This window comes from Chenopodium album, chromosome 9 (assembly GCF_948465745.1).
Source record: "Chenopodium album chromosome 9, dcCheAlbu1.1, whole genome shotgun sequence".
In the NCBI taxonomy this organism is placed as follows: domain Eukaryota; kingdom Viridiplantae; phylum Streptophyta; class Magnoliopsida; order Caryophyllales; family Amaranthaceae; genus Chenopodium; species Chenopodium album.
Window position 1 is genome coordinate 7177899 of NC_137842.1, and position 18630 is coordinate 7196528.

The 18630-nt window shown below is 31.3% G+C and overlaps 2 protein-coding genes and 1 pseudogene across 2 annotated transcripts; 1 reads left to right on the forward strand and 2 right to left on the reverse strand.

Moving 5' to 3' along the window:
* The first annotated feature begins 75 nt into the window (after positions 1–75).
* LOC145559505 (UDP-galactose/UDP-glucose transporter 5-like) lies at positions 76–4483 on the forward strand. Its single transcript, XM_081620921.1, has 11 exons — positions 76–354; positions 852–965; positions 1141–1233; positions 1344–1409; positions 1548–1646; positions 2343–2422; positions 3079–3191; positions 3480–3568; positions 3714–3800; positions 3884–3952; positions 4033–4483. Exons 1-11 carry the CDS (start codon positions 253–255, stop codon positions 4147–4149), a joined length of 1029 nt encoding a protein of 342 aa, XP_081477047.1. The 5' UTR covers positions 76–252; the 3' UTR covers positions 4150–4483.
* Positions 4484–5372: 889 nt separating this feature from the next.
* Positions 5373–6025, reverse strand: LOC145559506 (glutelin type-A 2-like; annotated as a pseudogene).
* Positions 6026–6243: 218 nt separating this feature from the next.
* On the reverse strand, positions 6244–11553 carry LOC145558340 (xyloglucan endotransglucosylase/hydrolase protein 31-like). Its single transcript, XM_081619554.1, has 4 exons — positions 11108–11553; positions 10300–10400; positions 9805–10022; positions 6244–6867 (listed from the first exon to the last, which is right to left on the reverse strand). The coding sequence occupies exons 1-4, from the start codon at positions 11298–11300 to the stop codon at positions 6504–6506; spliced, it is 876 nt and encodes a 291-aa protein (XP_081475680.1). The 5' UTR covers positions 11301–11553; the 3' UTR covers positions 6244–6503.
* Positions 11554–18630: the final 7077 nt, after the last annotated feature.

The window sequence follows — 18630 nt, forward strand, 5'->3', positions numbered from 1 at the left end:
AATTGAAATCCTACGTGGCAAACAAACAGACATTTTTCTTTTCTCTCTTAGCTGGGTTTCTTCTTCGAAAAGGGTGAACTGTTTATTACTCCGTACAATTTTTCTAATTAGGGATTTAGGGTTTAAATTTGGGCCAAAAATCGAAGATTTTCAATTTCTTGGATCTAAATCGAATTAAATTTTCTTCGTTTTTGTACTTTCTGGAGATTGTTTTCAAGATGAATTGATTAATTTTCCAGAAAAATCTTAACAATGGATTCTCCGGTGGTAGCTGTGAAAGATAACAAGCTATTAAAAGGAGCTTTTGCTGTCGGCGGAATCATGGTTACTCTCGTAATCTATGGTGTTTTGCAGGTAATTTAAACCCTAATTATGTCCGATTAATTTGTAAAACAATCAAACTTGATGATTTTCGTCTTTATTGTTATTTTATTTTTGTCTGTAATGGCTTTGTTGTTATCTGTGTTGATTTTTCAACAGTTTTTAATGTTATTTTTGGATAATGTTGATTAACTGAAATATATGAAAATAAGTTGCGAGCTCAGTAATTATAGTGGAACATTTTAAAAAGAGTTTTGTTGTTGATTTATATCTAATTTGCAATTAATATTTAGTGAAATTTAAGTTGTAATGAAATGTAGAAATACGATTAATATGTGCAGAAATTAGTGGTTTTTGACTTGAAATCATCAAAAATCGCGGCGATATGATTAAGATGGAAGATTTGAAGGCAGCATTTGGTGTGATGAATGTTGAATTTTTTGCTTATTGTATTTATTAATTGAGTTGAAGAATGTTACGTTTTGCTTATTTCTGTGGTGTACTGAGCTGAAGATTTTGTGATCTTGCAGGAAAAGCTCATGAGAATTCCGTATGGGCAAAACAAAGAATTTTTCACATTCTCACTATTTCTAGTCTTCTGCAATCGTCTTACGACCTCAGCTGTATCTGCTGCTTCTTTAGTGGTAAAATTGTTATTGAATTGGTCTAGATATGTTGTGAACTGATTTGGCTGTAATGTACTCGACATTGCATATCTGCTGTTTTGTTGTGATGCTGATATGTCTATGTTGTGTATGAAATTATTCGTTAATTGTGTCGTGGTTTTGACGCTTGCCATTCATTGATTTGTTTCTTTAGGCGAGTAAGAAAGCTTTGGATCCTGTTGCCCCTGTTTATAAGTACTGCTTGGTGTCTGTAACAAATATTCTAACCACAACATGCCAGTATGAAGTGAGTAAATGCTCCTGAGATGGAAGTGAATTTGATGAAAATCATGATCAATTTGTTAATGCTGGAAGTTTGGGATCAGATTTTAAACCAACCTTCTTGCTTTCTTTCAGGCGCTTAAATATGTCAGTTTTCCTGTCCAGACTCTTGCAAAATGTGCCAAAATGATACCAGTCATGGTAAGTGGAAAATGACTAGTGTTAATAGCTTGTTTCAAAAATATCCAAACGGCCAAGGCTAGCGATATTTCTGCATATCTTATTTATTAGCTTTCTTTGCTAGATATTTGATCCACTCTTTTTTCCTTGCATTTGCAGATTTGGGGTTCTATAATCATGCAGAAAAGATACAAGGGGCTCGATTATTTGTGGGCTGTCCTTGTAACCGTTGGATGTTCTGTGTTTATTCTGTATCCGGTTAGTATTATGGTTTTGTTTAAATATTTGTGCAGCTTGAGATTGTGATTGTTAGTGCTGTTGTAATCATCTTCATGCATTTGAATTGGTGTTTTGTTGTTCATTATAGCTAGAGTATTCTTTATAGAAAATTTCCCTATCATTTCTCTTGGATTTTTAGGCGTCAGCATCTAATCATGTAGTGGTAGCGTGCTAATGCTCATATTCAATGTAAATATGTCTTGTAGAAGGAAATGCTTGCTTTATACTTCCTCCATTCTTTTTTATTGCACCATTTGGTATGGCACAAAATGTAATAAATAGTGTAAAAGATGGAGTATGTCAAAAGTGCTTATGTGACAAAAACAAATGATAGAGAGAGAAAAGGTGGGGTAATAATGGTGGTTATGACATGTGAACAAGGCTAAGTTGGGTATTTTGTGTGTGAACAATTGAACATGACCAAAAGGTTAAAAAAACATACCAAATAAGGAAATGGTGCAATTAATATGTAACTTCCCAAAAAGGATAATGGTGCAATTAAAAAAAAAAAAAAGTATTAATCTTGAACTGTATTAGTTGAAAGTTGTCTTATTATTGGCCATCACAATTGGGTAGTGACCCCCCCCCCCCCCCCCCCCCCCCCCCCCCCCCCCCTCTTTTTTTTCTCTTTTTGGGAGTCATGACCCTTTTGTTGTTGTTGCCTCCTCAATACAGGCAGGAGATGATATCAGCCCCTACAAGAAAGGGAGAGAGAGCACGGTTTGGGGTATGTCCCTCATGGCCGGCTATCTTGGGTATTAGTCTTGCACTTTAACTCAGTATTTTATCCCGTGTTGTGCTGCTTTGAGTTTCACATACTGGTTGACTTGATGCACATCTTCCTTTCCTATGAGTTTAACAGTGTGTGAGGAAGGTCTATAGTACCCTAACTTACTACCTGATATTTTTCTGCAAAAATGTTCCCTTATTCCTCTCGTAAGCAGTAACATCCTAACCATCCCCTCTACTCCACTCTTTAGTTAAGGAGGAGGTCAATATGTTTACACTTGAAGCAGAGATATTCTCTATAGGTCTTGCTTAGACTGGAATACGATAAAGTGAGGGAGATACAATATTGCTGAATTTATAGATGATATCATTTGCATCCTATATTTGAAGAAGGATAGGGTGTCGGAGTACTCTTTTTCTTTGCACGTGATCTGGGAATGAGAAACTATACAAAGCACTCTATTTCACCCTATGTTTCTGTGGACTTGTTTCGATTTTTGACAATTTGAGACATCTTGGGATTGTCAGAACATTTTGTTTATGTACTTATTTCCCTGTCTTGTTATAAAGTGTCTTACTTGTATTTATTTGGTGAAATAGCATACTTTGCAGTCTTCTTTCCTGACTTCAATGTCTCAAATAGCTTAAACATCATAAGTGTCATTGTTTCCTTGTGGTGCAGATTTGATGGCTTTACAAGCACATTCCAAGACAAATTATTCAAAGGTTACAATATGGAAATACACAACCAAATATTTTATACAACATTGTGCTCCTGTGTGCTAAGTTTGACTGGTAGGTATACAATGTTAATTCTATTGCTTCATGCATTCCCTGTTGGTCAATTTGTTTTATTCTGATGTGTGAGGATGGATATTAACATATTGAATTTACATAAGATGCATGCCATGTTACTGTTACTTTGAACTCTAAGTCACCTGACATGTGTTAAAATTACTGAAACCAAAATCTTTAATACCTTTGATGTGTTTGCTTTGGATCGGATTGATTTCATAAACACAATTACCCGTGGAATGTGGACTTTTGCGCATATTTTGATGAATTCGTTCTTTTGCTTGGCAGGACTTGTATTGCAAGGGCAACTTCTAGCAGCTATAGATTTTATTCATAGACACAATGATTGTTTATACGATATTGTATTGCTCTCTATTGTAAGATTCATATCTTTTCTCTTAATCTATTATTCTAACAGTTCATATGCCAATCTTGGGAAACTCAATTGCAACATGTCTTAATCTTCTATTTTTCATGTAAGTTGGTGGTGCATCATAGTAGCTAATATTGGAGCTTGTACAGGTAGCTACTGCTAGTCAGTTCTTCATTTCTTATACAATTCGGACCTTTGGTGCTCTCACTTTTGCGACCATAATGACTACAAGACAGGTGAGTTTTGCTTTACATGTTTCGTTTTTGTTTCTTTGTTATTGCTGCTACAATGAGTAAACAAATGTCCTCTATAAATGCAGCTTATCAGCATCCTACTCTCATGCCTGTGGTTTGCTCATCCTTTAAGCCCATTACAATGGCTTGGAGCAGTAAGACCTTTGACCTTTTGGTATTTTTGTCCAAAATTGCAGTAATATTTGTTTAATAATAATGCATTATCCTCCACCAGGTTATAGTCTTCGGGTCACTATATGCGAAAAGCTTCTTGAGGGAAAACACCCAAAAACCCCCTCATCCAACAGACGAGCAAGATAAAGAATTGGCTCCACTAAAGGGAAACCCGTAAGTTGAAATCAATTTTTTCCATCGTCGTAGTTTTGCCCCATGTCGAGGTTGCTAAGTGACCCATTTTCTTAGACGTGATCTTGTAGAAGGGGATTTTGGCGATAACGGATAGATAATATTATAGTACTAGGGATTGTTATAGTGAAAACGGATAGTTGGTTTAATAGTCTTAGGGAACATGACCGGGTTGATAATTTGGCTTTTCTCTCCTATATTTTCTAAACGGGAAGATGAATAGGTTACGTTATTGTTAAGCAAGTCAGCAGTTCAGCATGTATTAGTGTATTACATTGTAAAACATTATTTGAAAAAAAAAAAAATGGCAATTCAGCTAATTTATGTGAAATATTCCCCCCCACCCCCGCCCAAAAAAAAAAAAAAAAAAAAAAAAAAATTATATATACACTTAAGTGTATTATGTTAAGCTTGATCTAACCATGAGTTAGCATACTATCACGTGTTCACTATGCCCTAGACTAGTCATGCATTATTGCATTGTGCATCACTCGATAAGTGCCCTCGAGTCAGGCGTTTCCACAGTGGCAACACCGCACCACACAGCCACTCTCTTGTGCCTTCAAAATGCACTTCCTAGCAACACCTCCAAACGTCAAGCAATGCCCCTTGAATGAACTAAGCTAGCCTCAGTGTCTGTGGTATGTCCAATCACTCACGCTATAATGTACAAATGAAGGTTGAGTTGGAAGAGTACACAGGGGAATGCTTACTTGTGTTGAACTCTTAATTTATATGTTCAAATGATACTTGACAAGTGTTTTAGTCTTGAGTATGTCTTCTATGGTAATTTTATTTTTATTTTAATTATTTTTTTGACAAAAGTAGACTAGTAATCTTTAATTTCTTAAGTACATATAATCAAAAAAGATATTTTAAATTAATTTATTTTTTTTGGGGGGTGGGGGGGTTCTTCGCATTCCATTCACCTGAGAGTAAGTAATCCTTATTATCCGTTCTCTCTTAGAAAATCATGTTATGATATTTACATTGTTATAGATTTTTTAATTTTTTTTAATTTTTAATTAATTTATTTTTTTTAAAAAAAAACCAAGAAAAATTTACGAAAAAAAAAAGGGTTACATATTTTCATGAACATTCAAAACAGAATCCATAATTAAATAGAATCGCATCCTATATGCGAAAGTTGCTTATTCAAATAGTCCAACCATAGCATCAATTTCTGGTAAGTACTCAGCATTCATTTTCTTAATTTGGAGGGAAGAAAATCTCATCAGAAGTCCTTGTTGAGTGGAATTGCTGCTTGATCTCAGCAGGCACCTTGACACGGCTTCCAGCACTTGTGGTGATAACGCCTTCCAGACTGAAGTCTTCCCTGCTAAGTGTGTATAAACAGGACTGCAAACACCGCGGAAAAGCTATTAGAAATCAATCTTTAGTCTAAATAACAAAAACTAAATATACCAATACAAAACAGAGGACTGAAGGAGTCTGTTTTTTATTTCGGAGTAGAGATGATAGAAAACCACTCCAAGCCATCATCATCCGCGCAATCTTTAAAACAACAAAAATCCGGGGCACAATGAACAGATTGCCAGCTGTGATCGTGGTCACCAATCTCCAACACCCTCTTTACCTTCAACCCCGACTACTTGAACTTGACCACTACCTCTGACGATGAAAGTCACCTGGTAGGCAGAGTCACAAGAGAACCCTGTAGAGCACATAGCTTTTCCATTGAGCCTAACAAGGTCAGCCCCAAGGCCTACCTCACCCACCAAGAGCAAGTTCTTGGTGTTTAAGACGACCACCTTTCCACCACCCTTGATGTCAATATCCAGTGGAGCTTCGTCACAATTCAATGCCATTCCATCACAGTGTTCCTTCTCGGGTTTAGGCATTTTTTGCTCCAAAAGTTTTGGCACATATCCTCTTACTCTTTATGTGATTAACATTTTAAACATGTGATGACTCCACATAACAAATAAAGGACTACTACCTTTAAATACTTCATGTGGTGTCACCATGAAATAAAATTGTGCCAAAAGAAGTATGATGCTAAAAAAAAGTCACCTTGAATCTATTGAACAGTTAGATGAATGATTATAAAAGCAGAATGTATCCAGAAAGTAAATTTGTATATATAACGTATAATGCCTTTATTTCAATCCTTTAATGGAAGACCATTCGCCTTCTCAAAATTTACATCTTAGACACCACACTCGTAAACCTTTACAAGTAAAATAAAAGTAAAACATCAACAATATCTCAATCATAACATTTTCCCTTTTTTTTTTTGTAAATATGGAAAATAAATCAAAACGACACACTGCAAACCAACAACAACATAAAACGAAGTACAGAAGTATAACTCAATTATCAACACTCAGGTGTAAGGGTATGATCTCTCTTAGAATCCTTGCAATAATCATAAACCAAGTAGTTTCTTTGGGCCCACGTCATCGCTGCGACTTGTTGTGGGCTGAGGTTATTGGGCCCAGAAGGTGACATTTTTGGAAGATGACATGATCCTTTAGGCCCACCAAATTCACAGCCCGCAATCTTGAAATTACGATATTGCCCCACAAAAGGTTGATAATTGTAATTGGCTTTGATTTTACCATCTTCAGTGGCCCAAGATGAAGCATCCCAAATTGATCCATACATGTACATGGGCCTTTGAGGAAACGTGGCATCACTTTTTCTAGGGTACCTTCTTATAGGCACATCATCCACTAAGAATCTGCAACGTGGCACATTAAATTTCATTAATTTCAACATTATTGTATAAATAATATATAAGGAAGATGCTACAAATAGTCCTTAGGGTTACATATTAAGTACTAAATACACACTAGAAAATCTTAGGAAATCATAAAAATATAAACACTAATAACACTGATTTACGCGTGTTTTTGTCATAATCTTCTAATTTTATTCAATTTTCAAGAGTGTATTTAATACTTACATATAGCAATTAGAGCTACATCTAGCATCACCCATAATACTCCGTACATTATAGTGATAATAATAATAGTTATATTGATTTTTGAGGAAATAGGACAAATGTGTTTATGCCATTTGTCTTAGAAATCAAAACTTTGATTTGTGACATCCTTATAATTATGGCCCGTTTATAATTTGGCTTAATTGGTCACTTTACAACATTCCTTTTCATGTTTAGATGGGCTATTATCATCCCTACATTTTACATCAAAGGGACCATTTAAGATACTTAGGTTTCTATTTTTAATGTGTTTTTTTTTTTGTAAATTTTCATGATGTTACATCATTTTCATTTGGAGGAGGTGGTGGAGGTGGATACCCTGATTAGGACGATGTAGTCGACGGGTTGAGTTTTCATATTAGTATAGAGGTAAGGGGAGATGTGCACAAGTTTGAGGCGATGAATTATATATACGTATGTTTATATATTTCTCGCAATAAAAGAAACCATAAATCGTAATAGTAGGGTAAAGTAAATATTCTAATATAGCTTATTTTAAAAGGGAAATTTCGATTATAATCACATGTTAGAAGCTTTTCTCTTACATGATGGATGTTAAAAAATTAAAACTTGTAGGTAAGTTATCAACTTGTTTTTATTGGTTAGCTTAAATGTGATTGTATTTAAAATCTTAATTGGTTGTCAAACTCATATGTGATATTGTACCATAATTTTCCATTGGAAGAGTGTTGGATTATATAAATCTAGTCGATCTACTAATTATTCATTCATTTGTCTGATAAAGCAAAGATCTTAAAAATTAACGAATCATTCAATTAAATTATGAGAGTACTTTATATTTCTTCACCAATAATAATAAGCCAAGCACTAGCTTAGCCATCTGTGATCAATAATCATTATTAACGTCATTATCTTAATTATAAATTGTTATTGATTGAATGTGATCTTTCCTATAATAGTATCCACAATTATTGTTCATGACTTGTCACACAAGTATTGGTAGTTAATAATTACTCTTTCCAAAACCCTAAAGCAATAAACTAAACTTCATTTTATGACTTATATATTTTAATATTAACCATCAATTCTAATATCTTATGTTCTAGAAAAGCATATTTCTATTAAATTCAGTTCATCCCAAAAATCATCGGTCACATATGATCTAAATTATTTCTAAGGAATTCAACCAAAACATCGAAACCATCCTTCTCTTTTAAATTACAAACCTCCAATTCTTCACCGTATATACCATTTAAATAAATTTTCATCGTTTTTTTTTTTTTTTTTTTTTTTTTTTTTTTTTTTCTCGCTACGATGTTGTTGTTTGTTATATGAAAATTTTAAAATTATATAGTTATTGAAATTTTGAATGGACATACTAGAATTGTAGTGTATTATCTACGAATAGATTATATTCTATTTAACTTATTTTTGACTTATTTCAAATAAAATATTATACTTGTAATTAATTATCACAAGTTTAATTTACAATTACTACACCCTTTAATATTTTTAAGTTGAACTAAGTTCTACATAAAAAAATAACTTGTTAAGATTTGACAAAATACAGTAATTAAACTCATTCAAAGAAATCAAATTAGTCATATAAAATAGTCAAAAGAAATTTAATGTTGAACATTAAATTAATCAACTGCCCTAATGCAAATACGGATTTGGTCATTTTTTAGTAAAGGTACCAATAATTGAACCTAAAATAGTACGGCCAAATATTTATATAATTGATTGTCAACCTCCATTATTAATTCCGACAAAGGTGATCTAAATTAAGTTATGGCGTACTACTCTTCCTTAAGTTTGTGCATGTTAATGTCAATGTTTTGGTGAGGTGTCGGTTCATCTTTTTTTCAAGGGTATACTTCTTGTCTCCCTCTTTTTTACAATATTGTACGTCCAATGGTCCATTATCTTATTATGGGATCTTAATTAACCTTCATGCATTGAGAGGAACTAGGGCCGGGGGTCGTTTTTGGGGTTGGTCGCCTATGGAATCATTGCGTTACAAATGTACTACTCTCTCCGTCCCTAAATTACATTCCTAGAAACTATAAACGAGGACCGACTCTCAGATTGAAAAGATGAGTCATTTTCGTAATTTCCTCTTAGCATCGTTCTTCACCTCTATATTAATCCTTGATAAAACCATATAATTTTTATTGGTTTGTGTATGACAAAGTAGCGACGTGTATCTCTTAAAGCCCAAGAGTTCACTCTTATTATACATTAATTTTAGGTTAAGTACAACGTTGATACGCTTCCCCTAATTTTTCTAGCATGACAATACTATATATTATGGACTCACACTCTAGTTAGGATATCCCATCAATCTCTATAAATCTTTTCTATCAATAATTAATTATGCCATGAATAAATCTAAAAAAGATACGCCTTGCTGTTAGCTTATGAAATAGACGTCATGTTAACAAAAGGAAAATACCATTTTTTCACGTCCATTGTTGATCGATCATAGGACAAATTTTGCACCTTTTGCTCTCGAGTAAGCAATACTCTTTTAAGGTTATGAATAATTTATTGAGAAGGTAAGAAATTTACCACATTAACCGACAAATTGCCATAAGCCATATATATAATATGTACGTGATTTAAATTTAGTGGTTAGATATTATATTATTATATATATAAATGGAATAAAATCGAATAACTAAAAAGAGGAATAGGGAAAACGATACGTACATTATGTCGTTTTGTGACCAGAAAATCGCATAGTTGTGAAAATCTTTGGTAGGATCAAACCATAAATGAAATTTCATTTCTCTTCCAATAAGCCTTCCATCTCCACTTCCTTCTACATAAACATTTGTTTGTAATACATATGGTTTTCCAGGGGTTGTTCCAAGAAATTCAATATCAACTTCATCATGGTGACCAGGAAAATCTTCTTGATTTGAAAGCTGCCAAAAATTAATTACAATTTTATATAAATAATTATTTAATTAGTAGGTAATCACCACCTAAAAGTTTCTTTAATTAAAATATTTTCTTTCTTAAATTAAATTCTATTTTGAAAGTTAAATGGACGGAGTGTATATAGTCTCTTTATAGTCACTCTGTCACATACTCACATTACTACAGTCTTAATTATACTCGCTCTGTTATGTGTACTGTATAATTTTTTGTACGAAAGTGAATAATATAAAGTCGAATTTGTAGGATTTTAAATTTTCTTACGTAGAAGGATGTGATCACTCCGGCAGTGTAGCCGGGTTGGAGCTTCATTGCGGCACTGAAGTAACCCGATTGATACCGTTTCAAGGACTTGAATCCACTACCTATTATTAACAAAAATATTAGTACACCATTTAATTCAAATAATACAAACTTTATAAAACTAAAATATTTAACAAAATTCTTAAATGTAACAATAAATATAAGTGGTTAGAGAGAAAAAATATTAGATTTATTGACAATTTAATTTAATTAATATTACATGGATTTCAATTTTATCATTTGGCTTAAATTAAAGTTGTTTTAATTGAGTTTTGACATTAAAAAGATTGATAATAAGTAGGTTCATAGTTCTTATGAATAGTTATATGTCTCAGTCAAGCCATTGATATGAGGTTTCATGTGGTGGTTTTGATTATAAATTTAACCACTTGAAAAAGCACCTGAAATATTAGAAATTCTTTAATACTGTAAATAGTTAGTCCAAAATTATGGTGCACTACTATTTATGGTATGACAAATAAAAAAGAGCACCACGAGTATACTATTACAAAAATAAAAGTTATGTATATTAAACTATTGCTAAGTAGGCTTAATAAAAAAAAAAAAAAAAAATTTATCTCCTCGATATATTGGTTATTAGGTTATCACCCATGCTAACTTTTACTAAAAAAAGTCACTATAACAGTGTTAATGAGGATTGAAAACCGTAATTCGGAAGTTTATGAGAGTGATATGCATATTAACAAGACAAATTAGAGAGCTCTTAGCCAAAACAAAAAGAAAAAAAATAAAATAATTGATTGATTACCAGTACTACGGTCGAGCCAGACCGTGACAGTGCCTTGTTGGAACGTTTGGTGTTGAGGACCCCATAGAGTTCTATACCCTTGATTGAAACTCAAAGGAGCAACTTGGGAACTAGGGTAGTAGCCAGGGGAAGGTTGTGCATTGCATAGATGAGACACAAGAAGAAGAGTAATGAGACACACAAAAGGGGCCATTATTTTTTTTTTTCTATATTTTGTGGGGAAAAGGAAATAGTAATATTTAAAAGAAGTTGTACTAATGCTTAGTGTTTAGGGATCAAGAGAAATGAGTATATATTGAAGAGTGTGCTAATTGAAGTGGGTATAAATAGGAGGTATTAAATGACCCTATGAAAAGAAGTTGATTTGGAAGTTACAAATAAAGACAAAAATAGCAACATCTTGTGAATAAATAATGCACAAATTTTCTTTCTCTTACACTCTATATAATTGGCACTTTTATTTTTTGCCCTTTTTAACGATTATTTATGGAAAATATTGTAGTTGGACTAAGACACTTGGACACTTGGTTATTGGAATTAGTTATATGGCATTATCTTAGGGTCATGTGAATCCAAAAGGTGTGGGTATATAGTTTCACTGATTTTGCGCTCAAATTGGCTACTATTTTCACTACATTGTGACGAATTTAGGTGATTTGGTAGGTAATCGGTTTCTACAAGTACGCAACATTATTGTATTAAACTATAAGTTACACACTTATAAGTCATGTGGCTAAATATCAATTATAGGTTCCAAGTCTTCCAATGTCCATACTCTTTCCGTCCAAATCAAATTACTCGTAGTTGATATTCGATTGCACATAAAACAATAAAAATACAGTTAGATGTACAAACGTTATCAGATTTATAATCTAAAGTAGCTTTAAATGAGAGTTATTCTACATACATTTATTAACTAGGTATACTAAGCTAGGTTTGTTGCGTGTATTTGATTGGAAATCTATCTTATGCCTTTGAGATTATAAATTCGAGTTTTTCTAATTACATTTGTGCTTAGCTTAGAGAGATGATCCCTTACCCTTCCATTTATTTCAAAGTATTTGCCCCCAAAAAAATTGGACTAAAAATGTGGGTGGATGGAATATATGTTTCTTTTTATATTGTTTATATAGAAAGTACGTAACAAGTAAAGTTATCCACAGAGAGCCTTGGCGATATATATAGACAAACACATAGATCTAGTACAATAAACATATCGATCGTTTGCCCTTTACATGTATAAATAAATATGCTAGCAAGAAATATAATAAAGACATTTAGGGTTCATGCCTCTTATAGATTTGTTGAAACTAATTTGGGACAACTTTACAAGGAAGTGATGTGAGTAATTCCGGATGAATGGAGTTATATTAATTTCTTAAAGTTAAATTACATTAATTTTAAAAGACTCAAGTATGTTTTACTTATAGTAAAAGTTTTTTTTTTCCTTCTTGTGCTACCATTTTATTTTAATTTGAGTGGTGCATATTCGTACTTAGGAAATCAATTTGCATGTATTTCTTTACAAAAATAAATAAATAAATTTTTTTTTTGCATGTATGTATTAAGCTTTTCTAATTATTTTTCTGGCCATGACAATTTTCTCAATGGTTGTATGTATCAAGGGTATAGAACTCTATGACAATCCACCTTTGCTTTTTTCATTGATGGTGAACAGTTACACGGTTGTAAGTTTGTGACTTGTAAAGGAATTTGAAGGAGAGTACCACGGTCCACGGAGTTGTACAATTCAAAAGTTGAATTAAGTTATTTTTGCACCTTTTTTATTTGGGTCTTTCCCCTTTTCTCTTTTCTTTTTTTTTTTTTTTATTTATTTATTTTTTATTTTATTATTATTTTTTTGAATCGCCCTTTTCTCTTTTCTATTTGTTGTACTAACTTTTACATAAAATTTAATTGAATATAAATTAAGTATATCTTTGCATGCATGCCTCATACATTTATCTTACCTTTCCTAATCCCAAGCACCTTTTTTTTTGGTTTTGGTGAATAAATTAAATCAAGTTTTTTTTAAAAAAAAAATGACAATACAGTTTGTTTATATATAAATTATATATTAATATATTTGAATATGGAGAGCAATAAACCATTATTAACATATTTCAGTTTGGAGAGCAATAAACCATTATGGATAAAGTTTAGGGTTCAAATAACAATTAAATACTATTGATGAATATAAAACAATTACAGAATGTATTATGTGAAATTGGACTCAAATAAGTCCTATTATCCTATCATATCACTAATGGCAGCATTTTAATAACTCAATTATACTTAATGACTTATATAATAAATTTATAGCTTATATCGATAATATAATAACATACGGAGTATATTATTTACCATTTAATAAATTAACAATTTAATAACTTATATTGATAATTTAATGGCTAATATCAATAATTTGTACTCCCTCAATGACCTATTTGACCTAATTTTAGTCCCAAAAAGAATGACCCATTTTCATTAAAACACCCACCAATTTGCAACAATATTTGTGCAAAATTAGCTTTCCCATATAAAAATTTGATTTTCCATGTAATTTTATTACTTTCTCTCTCTATTTATTTACAAATCCCATGTAAATTTATTTTTTCAATATACTTTTACTTCTTTTTATTTAATTTTCTTAATACCCGCGTAATCAACCTAAATGGGTCGTTCTTTCTGGGACGGAGGGAGTAGCTTTTTTCAGCAATTTAGTGACATCTACAACTAATACTAAAGTAGCAATCGTTTACATCATCCTTTCCTAAAACTAGACACATGTCTATTGTCATTTAAAATTTTCTCTCTAAAACTATAAATGATGTCATCATGATATTTTATTTGATTTAATTAAAATTATGGTCAGCTATTTTATTATGGATCTGGCTAACAAACGCCCCCGGGGCGTTGGATAAGCATTTAAAAACTTACCTAAAGTAGTATTAATTTGGGAAAGCATGAAAAATTCAAGCGTCGATCAGTGTAATTAATGTCAATTTTAATTTAATCCTTCTACTTTTAACATGCTTAATCAACGCCCCCAGAGCGTTTGTTAGCATTTGCCTTTTATTAGTGTCAAATTTCGAAAATTGTTTATCCATGCATCTAATAATAATAATTTAATTTTTCTTCCTCGCGTAGCCCTTTTATTATTCAATTTTTATAATAACTCTAAATTTTATTTTCAATATTTGATGCATTATTTATTTTATATTTGTCTGTGATTTAATTATTTATGTCAACCATTTAATATTCCCTCCGTTATTTTTTAAGTTGACATGCTTTGAATGGACTTTTACACTATTTATAAACTATATTTGACTATCTATAGTATTTATAATTACAGAGCTTACGATAAAATATAGTCAAAATTTAATACTACATCCATCCCAAATTATATTACTGTTTGACTTTGCAGTTTGTACGGTCTTCATCAAGACATACATTTGATTATCAATATATTTGAATATTACAAAGTATTGGGTGCCTCACCTAACCATTGGTGAGACATTTCTCATCACCAACAACCTTCCTTCGCTGCTTCCATTCCATACCTCAAGCCACGATAATGAGAAGTACTAAGCTATATCATGTATTATTTAGATGGTATCATTCCTTGTTTTAATGATATTAATCATGTTAAATAAAAGATTGTCTTGATTGGATGATATCATTCATTATTTGGATGATATTGAGTGGATAATATGATTAATTGATTAGATGATTTCATTCGTTGTTTGAATGATGTGATTAATTATTTGGACGACATCTTTAATTTTTAAGTTGGATAATATTATTCATTATTTGGATGATACCTTTAATTTTTAGGTTGGATGGTATCATAATTCATTATTTGGATGATATGATTAATTGTTACGATGATATCTTTAATTTTTAGGTTGGTTGATATGGTTAATTGTTTGGATGATACCAGCTGATGATATGATTAATTGTTTCAATGTTATCTTTAATTTTTAGATTAAATGTAATCATTCAGATGATATGATTAATTGTTTGGATAATATCTTTAATTCCTAGGTTTAATGATAAATGATATGATTAATTGTTTGGATGATATGTACTAATTTTTATGTTAGGATGATATCTTTAATTTATGGGTTGGAATGTTTAGATGATATCTTTAATTTCTAGGTTGGATGACATAATTTAATATTTGGATGATATGATTAACTATTTTAGTGATATCTTTAAGTGTCCGGGATGATCTGATTAATTAGCTTAGTTTGATGACATGGTTAACTGTTTGGATGATATATCAGTAACTATTTGGATGTTGTCTTTAATTATCTAAGTTAGATGGTAAGATTAATTGGTTGGATGATATCAGTAAATATTTAGATGATGATATCATTATAATTGATTTAGCATTCATGAAAGTTGGACTTTCCTTATTTAATTTTGGGCTAGCTTCATGAAGCTTATGTTGGCGAGGCGAGGCAAGCCTCACCTAATAGCTTCTTTATATTTGATTATGTATTATTAGCAAAGATTATAAATCTACACATTGAGTCGAGTTTAATTTAACATAACTCATAACATGACTTGAATTTTATAAAGTTTGATAATGAAAATTAAAACAAGAACAACATTTTGGCAAAGAAGGGGTAGCTGAATTATTACACCAATTTAATAACTTATATCGCCGATTCAATTGTTTATAATAAAAATTTAGTAGCTTATATCGACAATATAGTAGCTTATATATATTTGACAATTTTGTAGTTAATTTGTGCCACACAGATTAGCTACTGGGTCTGTTCACATTTACCGAACTGAGTTAAATTGATTGGAGTTGAAGTGAACTGAAATGAAATGAATATTTTAGGAGAGAAGGAAATTAGGAATTGAACTGAACTGATTGGAGCTAAATTGAATTGAACTGAAATTATCATGAAGTGAACATACCCTAACTTGCTATTTAAATGAACTTCACTTTCTCAATAAGCCTTTTAAATTTCAATCTAATTTTTTTTTTTTTTCGAAAGAAATTTCAATCTATTAATATCCCATATATATATATATATATATATATATATATATATATATATATATATATATATATATATATATATATATATATATATATATATATATATATATATATATATATATATATATATTGAATACTTTTTCTCAATCAAATTTATTTAATTTTTAGCTCCAATAGTCAAGCTAGAAGGAGAAACTTTCGAAATTTGTAAGCAAGCATCTAGCAACAATCATCGAAGTTACTCTAGGGTAACAAAGCAAACCGCCAATCCGGTATGATAAATCTAGCAGAATAAAATCAAATTTATCAATAACGATTAAGGTTAGTACGTATAGATATAAGTAATGATAACACCTTATGTCAAAAATTAGTATACATATGCTACTAATATAAAGAATCAACGCCACACCACACGAGTTTTAATCTGAGTAGATTTTATATTAAACTTAACAAGTGCCTATGAACACTCGTGAGAGAATCCGTTAATTGGTTATCAGTTGTTTGTTGTACAATTACTTTCAAACATCGTCATTGTATGTTGGCTCATTAGATTAAAATCTAAATGATTAGTCGCATTCAATTAAGGGGCCACCTTTAATCTTACCGACAATCCCCTAAACCAAAGTATTTAAGGCCAATAATGAAACACAACATCCTCTTTTATTTTCTAGAATTTCATATTTGTTTAATTAAATCTTCATATAATTATGTTCTCTTCCTTTGGACAACAAATTAAAATACCTTACGTAGTCGATAAGCCGATAATTATGAAATTATGTCTCATTTGATCGTCTAATTATATACGAATTATATTGCAAAATCTTTAAGACATAGAGAAATCAACATGAAAATGACATTATATTTTTTCTAAATTCTTGCAAGCCCACTTTTTCAGCAATGAAAATTGGGCTTGCAGCCTCAGCCACAGTTGTTGACTCTATGTTGATAGATGATTGTTGTACTAACTATTCTTTTGACTTCTAGTAATACACTTGCGTTGTTTAATGTAGTGGGAATTAGGAAGCAATATAAAATGTACAAGTAAAATTTTAAAAATTTAGAAAATATAATTATTGATAGAATAAAATAAAATACTAGTAACAATTACGATAAAATAAGTTTTGATTAAATAAAGTTTCATATATGTGGCCTGACCATTTCACATATAAGTTATTAGTTGAGTAATAGGGGTTAGGGTTACAACAAAGATTAAATGGGGATAACTTTGACAAATGAATGTTTACCGCTATAGAAAATGGTTAAATGAGGTTACATTTATAAACAAGTTATATTATTTTTTAATAGTCAAAACAAAAGAGAGAGGTTGCTCGAATGAATAAATAGGGTTATTTTTGTTTTTTACTTGATTGTACTCGTATAATAAGTTTTGGGGTTACTCCTTACTCTTATAAACAAAATAAGGGTATTAATATTGAAATAACAATTTTGCAATAATATCTTCAAATTTCTAATTCCAAGCTTGTTAGAATGTTCAACATTGTGACTTGAGGTTTGTTGTATGTAGTTTGAGGAAAAAATCAATAAAGATAAATTCATAACTACAACCAGTAATTGTTAATTATGTGCAACTTTAAAGTATTATTTGTCAGATAAAAATCAATGGTGATAGTAACAATCACCAAGTTTAATATAACAAGAGTTATAATCTAGGCCGCTAAACACAAAGTAGACTAAAGATTAAGAGAGCAATCACAAAAAATTGTATAGTATAGAGGGAAAATTTCAAAAATTCTAAGCACTAATATACAGGTGCCTTGCAAAAACCCTACAGTTAGCCCATAAAATACAGAAGAAGGGTCAAGTTAAAATATAAGAAACAAAGTAACATACAAAAAGAAGGGAAAAAAAAAGAGAAATAGGAAAGGAAAAAAAATTGTGTAGAACAGACTCACCGTAAGTTCGAACTCAGTTCGAACTCACCGTGAGTCCGGACTTGAGAACCTAAATGCTCATCTAAGTGCTGATGCTTCTTCATCCTTGACCTTTGGGTCGATTCGCAGTTTAAAAGCATCCATTTTTATATATAACCCAGATTATCAATCTCATCTTCATCCGTCAACAAAACCTGCATCGAAATCCCACACTCGGCGCCATCTCTACCGTAGTTGACGGAATCACAAGATTATTGATGACTTTAAGCATCAAAATCCTATCATGAAGACACTGATCACGGTGGGAGAATCGATGATTGGAATTCTAGGGTTCTTGGAAGCGAAATCGAGTGACTGATGACTCCAATCATCGTCGTAGATTTTGTGATGAAGAATGCAATCAAATGGACCTTGATGAATCAAAGGTTGATTGACATCAAATGGGTTGAAATCAACACCATGGTTTTTGGCATAAGTGAGTAAAGATGGGTTCAAGATGCTATCAACTTTTTTGGGAGGTAAATGCATAAAAACGGAAAAAAAATATTAATGTCAGATATTAGATTATCAAGGTCAAATATTAGATTATTAAAGTCTGATATTATATTATT